The 7,500-nt window shown below is 54.6% G+C and overlaps 1 protein-coding gene across 1 annotated transcript in view; it reads right to left on the reverse strand.

Moving 5' to 3' along the window:
* Window positions 1–1,312: 1,312 nt before the first annotated feature.
* Window positions 1,313–7,500, reverse strand: part of LOC121275199 (mitochondrial carnitine/acylcarnitine carrier protein-like) — a gene marked incomplete at its 5' end in the record, with an annotated part of 12,107 nt that continues 5,919 nt past the window's right edge. Inside the window, 3 exons of the mRNA XM_041182622.1 lie at window positions 1,313–1,493; window positions 3,189–3,261; window positions 4,508–4,625. Coding sequence (XP_041038556.1) covers window positions 1,313–1,493; window positions 3,189–3,261; window positions 4,508–4,625 — 372 coding nt within the window. The remainder of the gene's footprint in view (window positions 1,494–3,188; window positions 3,262–4,507; window positions 4,626–7,500) is intronic.

A 7,500-nucleotide genomic window follows, 5' to 3' on the forward strand; every position in this document is an offset into this window, starting at 1 on the left:
GTAGGGGCTGGAGGAGGTTACAGAGATAGGGAGGGTTGTAGGGGCTGGAGGAGATCACAGAGATAGGGAGGGTAGAGGCTCGAGGAGGTTACAGAGATAGGGAGGGGTGTAGGCGTTGAAGCAGATTACAGAGATAGGGAGGGTTGTAGGGGCTGGAGGAGGTCACAGAGATAGGGAGGGTTGTTGGGGCTGGAGGAGGTTATAGAGAAAGGGAGGGTTGTAGGGGCTAGAGGAGGTTACAGAGATAGGGAGGGTTGTAGGGGCTGCAGGAGGTTACAGAGACAGGGAGGGTTGTAGGGGCTGGAGGAGGTTACAGAGATAGGCAGGGGTGTAGGCACTGAAGCAGGTTACAGAGATAGGGAGGGTTGTCAGGGCTGGTGGTTACAGAGATAGGGAGGGTTGTAGGGGCTGGAGGAGGTTACAGAGATAAGGAGGGTTGTAGGGGCCGGAGGAGGTTCCAGAGAAATTGAGTGGTGTAGGGGCGGCAGGAGGTTACAGAGATAGGGAGGGTTGTAGGGGCTGGAGGAGGTTACAGAGATAAGGAGGGTTGTAGGGGCCGGAGGAGGTTCCAGAGAAATTGAGTGGTGTAGGGGCGGCAGGAGGTTACAGAGATAGGGAGGGGTTTAGGGGTTCGAGGAGGTTACAGAGATAGGGAGGGATGTAGTACCTGGAGGAGATTACAGAGATAGGGAGGGGTGTAGTACCTGGAGGAGGTTACAGAGATAGGGAGGGTTGTAGGGGCTGGAGGATGTTACAGAGATAGGGAGGGTTGTAGGGGCTGGAGGATGTTACAGAGATAAGGAGGGTTGTAGGGGCTGGAGGATGTTACAGAGATAGGGAGGGGTGTAGGGGCTGGAGGAGGTTACAGAGATAGGGAGGGTTGTAGTACCTGGAGGAGATTACAGAGATAGGGAGGGTTGTAGGGGCTGGAGGATGTTACAGAGATAGGGAGGGTTGTAGGGGCTGGAGGATGTTACAGAGATAGGGAGGGGTGTAGGGGCTGGAGGATGTTACAGAGATAGGGAGGGATGTAGTACCTGGAGGAGATTACAGAGATAGGGAGGTTTGTAGGGGCTGGAGGAGGTTACAGAGATAGGGAGGGATGTAGGGGTTGGAGAGAAAGGCAGATGCTTGTGAGAAGGGATTTGGGAATACGAGTGAGAATTTTAGAGCGGAGGCAGTGCCGAAGTGGGGAGGGAGGTGGTGGTGCTGAGTGAGAGGAGGGGTCGGCCGGGATTCGGGTTTGGGACCCGGGAGGTCGGGTAGGAGCTGAAGCTGAACGGGGGTGGGAAACGGGCGAGTGACAGGATGGTCACAGCGAGCGGGGGTCCGAGGGGGCTTGCCGGCATGGTTCCCCCCCTTCCCCCACCCTCCCTGACTCACCGGTCTGGAAACGGGATTTCAGCACATCTGTGGGGATGGCTACCATCCAGTTGCAAACTCCGGCCAATCCTCCAGCGACCAGGATCCTCGCACTGCTCAGCTCTCCCACGCTGGAACGAGAAAAGACCATCGGGCAGGGCTGGGCAGGCTGCCGGACCATGTTGTCCGTACGTCCCTACTCCTCCTCCCCCTGCCCCACCCCTCCACCGTCCCCTTCCGCTTCCCCCCCCCACCCACGATCCCCACCCAAGAAACCTCGAGATATTGACCCGCACAGCTCAGGAGCGAGGCCATTCTACCCAACTTTGAAAGAGCTATGGAGTTCGTCAATTCTCCCTCGGCGCTGACCCTCCGATAGTGCGGCGATCCCTCAGCACTGACCCTCCAATAGTGCGTTGCTCCCTCAGCACCGACCCTCCGACAGTGCGGCACTCCCTCAGCACTGACCCTCCGACAGTGCGGCACTCCCTCAGCACTGACCCTCCGACAGTGCAGTGTTCCCTCAGCACGGACCCTCCGACAGTGCGGCGCTCCCTCAGCACTGACCCTCCGACAGTGCGGCGCTCCCTCAGCACTGACCCTCTGACAGTGCGGCGCTCCCTCAGCACTGACCCTCTGACAGTGCGTTGCTCCCTCAGCACCGACCCTCCGACAGTGCGGCGCTCCCTCAGCACCGACCCTCCGACAGTGCGGCACTCCCTCACCACTGACCCTCCGACAGTGCAGTGCTCCCTCAGCACCGACCCTCTGACAGTGCGGCACTCCCTCAGCACTGACCCTCCGACAGTGCGGCGCTCCCTCAGCACCGACCCTCCGACAGTGCGGCGCTCCCTCAGCACTGACCCTCCGACAGTGCTGCGCTCCCTCAGCACTGACCCTCCGACAGTGCGGCGCTCCCTCAGCACTGACCCTCCAACAGTGCACGTGCTCCCTCAGCACCGACCGTCCGACAGCGCGGCGCTCCCTCAGCACTGACCCTCTGACAGTGCGGCACTCCCTCAGCACTGACCCTCCGACAGTGCGGCGCTCCCTCGGCACTGACCCTCTGACAGTGCGGCGCTCCCTCAGCACTGACCCTCTGACAGTGCGTTGCTCCCTCAGCACCGACCCTCCGACAGTGCGGCGCTCCCTCAGCACCGACCCTCCGACAGTGCGGCACTCCCTCACCACTGACCCTCCGACAGTGCGGTGCTCCCTCAGCACCGACCCTCCGACAGTGCGGCGCTCCCTCAGCACAGACCCTCCGACAGTGCACGCGCTCCCTCAGCACCGACCGTCCGACAGCGCGGCGCTCCCTCAGCCCCGGGTTACAGTTTCTCCTCATTTACTCGATTGAGCCCCCTCCCCTCCTCATGATTTTGAACGCCCTCGGTTCAATCCTCCCTCCCTCACCACCTCCGCTCCGAGGGGCACAATCCCGGCTTTCGTCCGCTCTCTCCAACATGAACTGGAGTCCCGCTCATCCTTGGGGACCCTCCTGTTAAATCCCCTCCGCACCCTCTGCCAGACCCTCGACATCCTTCCCGAAGGAAGTTTGGTTAAGCGGGAGCAGGAACCCGGGATATATCACACCGGCAGTCCCTCACCCCTCCCTTCCCAACACACCCTCGCCAAGTGCGCCTCTAATGTTGGGACCGTAAGGACAAATTCGGTTTAGACACCAGGTACTGGCAACCCACCCAGGACATGGTGACTGGGTTCCGGTGTATCTCTGGGAGGGAGACTGCCGACAAAATGCCCGTTTGAGCCGCTATCCATTCAGGCAGGGGGATATCACAAGGACCCTGAGTTCGACCCCCACTGACCTTTCACCTTTGGGGGTCAGGACATCCTTCAGCCACTCGTAGCTCAGGAAGTAAACTCCGCTCGCTGGCACATCTGGCATCACAGTAAAAACACCACGGTCACTGCAGGTCAGCTATTAGGAGGCAAAAGCACATCGACGCAACGCTCCTCCCCCACTCTCAGATAGCGGGAGGGCCGAACTGCTGACCCGCGCCGTGGATGAGGCTGAGGTGAATTCGGGAGACTGCGGCGCTCCCTCAGCACTGACCCTCCGACAGCGCGGCACTCCCTCAGCACTGACCCTCCGACAGTGCGGCGCTCCCTCAGCACTGACCCTCCGACAGTATGGCGCTCCCTCAGCACTGACCCTCCGACAGTGAGGTGCTCCCTCAGCACTGACCCCCGACAATGCGGCGCTCCCTCAGCACCGAGCCTCTGACAGTGCGGCACTCCCTCAGCACTGAACGTCTGACAGTGCGGCGCTCCCTCAGCACTGACCCTCCGACAGTGCGGCGCTCCCTCTGCACTGACCCTCCGACAGTGCGGCGCTCCCTCTGCACTGACCCTCCGACAGTGCGGCGCTCCCTCTGCACTGACCCTCCGACAGTTCGGCGCTCCCTCTGCACTGACCCTCCGACAGTGCAGCGCTCCCTCTGCACTGACCCTCTGACAGTGCGGCGCTCCCTCTGCACCGACCCTCCGACATTGCGGCGCTCCCTCAGCACTGACCCTCCGAGTGTGTGGCGCTCCCTCAGCACTGACCTTCCGACAGTGCGGCGCTCCCTCAGCACTGACCCTCCGAGTGTGCGGCGCTCCCTCAGCACTGACCCTCCGACAGTGCGGCGCTCCCTCAGCACTGACCCTCCGACAGTGAGGTGCTCCCTCAGCACTGACCCCCGACAATGCGGCGCTCCCTCAGCACTGACCCTCTGACAGTGCGGCACTCCCTCAGCACTGAACGTCTGACAGTGCGGCGCTCCCTCAGCACTGACCCTCCGACAGTGCGGCGCTCCCTCAGCACTGACCCTCCGAGTGTGCGGCGCTCCCTCAGCACTGACCCTCCGACAGTGCACGCGCTCCCTCACCACTGGACCTCCGACAGTGCGACGCTCCTTCAGTGGTGACAGCTGGAAAGAGTGTCGGGCCTGGGTTATGGGACTCGAGTGGAATGGAGGCCTCTGACTCGGAGTCGAGAGGGACAGACCTCAGGTGGGGGAGGGGGGTGAAACCTACCTGAGGCCCGGGGGATTTGTCTGTGAAACAGATAACTCTGAGGGAGCTGAGTTCCGGCTCGGGAGCTTCGACACATTTTATCCTCTTAGCCTCACAGTGCTCTTACCTCTGAGAAAAGTCAGTACTGTGCCCTTGTAGATTCCCACGAGGCCCGATCTTTTGTATAGTTGCTTAACGCAGTCACTTGGGCCTGTATACAACCTCTCACCAGAGCTTGCCTGGATCTATACCAGCACCAATGAACAGATTAGCATATCGGCAATGTTTTTCACAGAATCACAGTATTTTACCGGCACAGGAAGGGGGCCATTCAGCCCATCGCGTCTGCACCGGCTCTCCCATTATGACCTAGTGCCATTACCCTGCCTTTCCCCTGCACCTTGTTTCTATTGAAATAACCCTCCAATGCCCTCTTGAGCATTGCTTCGAGTGAACCTGCCTCCACCACACTCCCGGACAGTTCGTTCCCAGACCCGAACCCGCTCGTGGTGTGGAAAAGTTTTCTTTCTCCTCTCGTGTCACAATTGCAAATCGCTTTAAAGCCGCGCCCTCTCGTTCTCGGTCCTTTTACGAGCGGGAGCGGCTTCTGCCCCGTCCACCCTGTCCAGTCCTGTTATGTCCAAGGCCGTTGGGCACTGCGGAGTTATTTAAAAATCCCGGAGGGGAATTTGAAACAACTGTCATAACCTATAGTTTTTGAGTGTTATGTCTGACATGCGACTCTAAATTCAGGAATCAGACCACCAGTTCTCGAGGTTTTACATTAAACTAAATGAGACATTTTATTAATTTACACAGGTTAAAAAATATACATACATGGCTACAAATTACTACAATCATATTTTTTAACCGATTTCCAAACTAATCTCCATTAAGGCAACAGCCAACCCATCGACTCAACCAGACACCAGGCAAAGCATTTTCACCATACGAATTCAAAATGAGGTTCTTTTCACTTTGGTTCCTGTGGAGCCAGTTGGAGGCTAACAGCTGCTGTTGATCTCACGTTGCCTCTGCCCTGCCCACCCAAATACTACTGAAGTTATACCTACCAACGCCGATTGGATGTAAATTCTCATTGTGTCACCAACCTCTGAACTCTAAACCTCTCTAACAACTATACCCCTTTCATAGTACTGATTTTATTAGTAATATAGACATATTGCTGGATAGGCATCAGTTTTCACCCTATTTTGTGAATGCTCTATTCAAAAAATACAATTGGAATCTACCTCTCTGTTTACATCTCAAAACTAGTACATATCAAAGCACCCATTCTAGCTGGCTTTGATCCAATTAAAACACATCTGCAGACTAAACCTCTAATTTAAAAGAAAAATATTTTCCAATAATATTATATTCATTAATAAAGCTTCATTACAAACCCCCTCATGGTTTTGAACATCTCCATCAAATCTCCTCTCAGCCTTCTCCTTTCCATGGAGAACAGTCCCAACCTCTCCAATCTATCCTCATAACTGAAGTTTCTCATCCCTGGAACCATTCTTGTAAACCTTGTCTGCACTCTCTTTAATGTGTTCACATCCTTTTTATAGTGTGGTGCCCAGAACTGTACACAATATTCCAGCTGAGGTCTAACCAAGTGTCTTATATAAATTCAGCATAACCTCCCTGCTCTTGTACTCTATGCCCCTATTAATAAAGCCTAGGATATTATATGTTTTATTAACTGCTCTCTCCACCTGTCCTGCCACCTTCAATGATCTCACCACATATACACCCGGAGGTCCCTCTGCTCCTGCACCCCCTTCAAAATTTCACCCCTTATTTTATATTATCTCTCCGTGTTCTTCCTACAGAAATGCATCACCTCACACTTCTCCGCATTGAACTTCATCTGCCACCTCTCTGCCCACTCCACCAACTTGTCTATGTCCTCTTGAAGTTCCACACCGTCCCCCTCGCAGTTCACAACACTCCCAAGCTTCATATCATCTGCAATCTTTGGAACAGTCCCCTGCACACCAAGATCTAGATCATTAATATATATCAGGGACAGTAAGGGTCCCGATACTGTAGTTCTGAAGAAGGGTCACACAGACTCGAAACATTAACTCTGTTTCTCTCTCCACAGATGCTGTTAGACCTGCTGGGTTTTTCCAGCATTTTCTGCTTTTTGTCCCAATACCGATCCCAGGGGAACTCCACTACAAACCTTCCTCCAGCCCGAAATCACCCATTGACCATTACCCTCTGCTTCCTATTTGTCAGCCAATTTTGTATCCACGTTGCTACTATCCCTTTTATTCCACGAGCTGTAACTTTCTACACAAGTCTGTTGTGTGGCACTGTGTCCAATGTCTTCTGCAAGTCCACGTACGTCACATCAACAGCATTACCCTCATCGACCTTTCCTGTTACCTCTTCAAAAAGCTCCAGCAAGTTAGTTAAACACGATTCCCCCTTTAGCAATCCGTGCTGGCTCTTCCTAATCAACCCGTATTTTTTCCACGTGACTACTAATTCTATCCCGAATAATTGCTTCTAGAATCTTGCCCACCACTGAAGTTAAACTGACTGCTCTGTAATTGCTGGGCTTATCCTTACAACCTTTTTTGAACCAGGGTGTAATGTTTGCAATCCTCCAGTCCTCTGGCACCTTAACCTGAGTCTAGGGAAGACTGAAAGATTACAGCCAGCGCCCCTGCAACTTCTACTCTCACTCCCTTCAATGTCCTTGGATGCATCTCATCCGGTCCCGGTGCCTTTAAGACTCGACAGTCTATCCAACGCTTCCTCCTTGTCCATTCTGAACCCTTCTAGTGACAGAGTTTCCTTAATAATATAAAAACAAAAAAACTGCAGATGCTGGAAATCCAAAACAAAAACAAAAACAGAAATTACCTGGAAAAACTCAGCAGGTCTGGCAGCATCGGCGGAGAAGAAAAGAGTTGACGTTTCGAGTCCTCACGACCCTTCGACAGAACTTTGAGGACTCGAAACGTCAACCCTTTTCTTCTCCGCCGATGCTGCCAGACCTGCTGAGTTTTTCCAGGTAATTCTGTTTTTGTTTTTGTTACAGAGTTTCCTTGTCTGTCACCATGACCTGGGTAGCATCTACCTCCTTGGTAAAGAGGG

The sequence above is a fragment of the Carcharodon carcharias genome, unplaced genomic scaffold (assembly GCF_017639515.1).
Source record: "Carcharodon carcharias isolate sCarCar2 unplaced genomic scaffold, sCarCar2.pri scaffold_790_ctg1, whole genome shotgun sequence".
NCBI classification, from domain to species: domain Eukaryota; kingdom Metazoa; phylum Chordata; class Chondrichthyes; order Lamniformes; family Lamnidae; genus Carcharodon; species Carcharodon carcharias.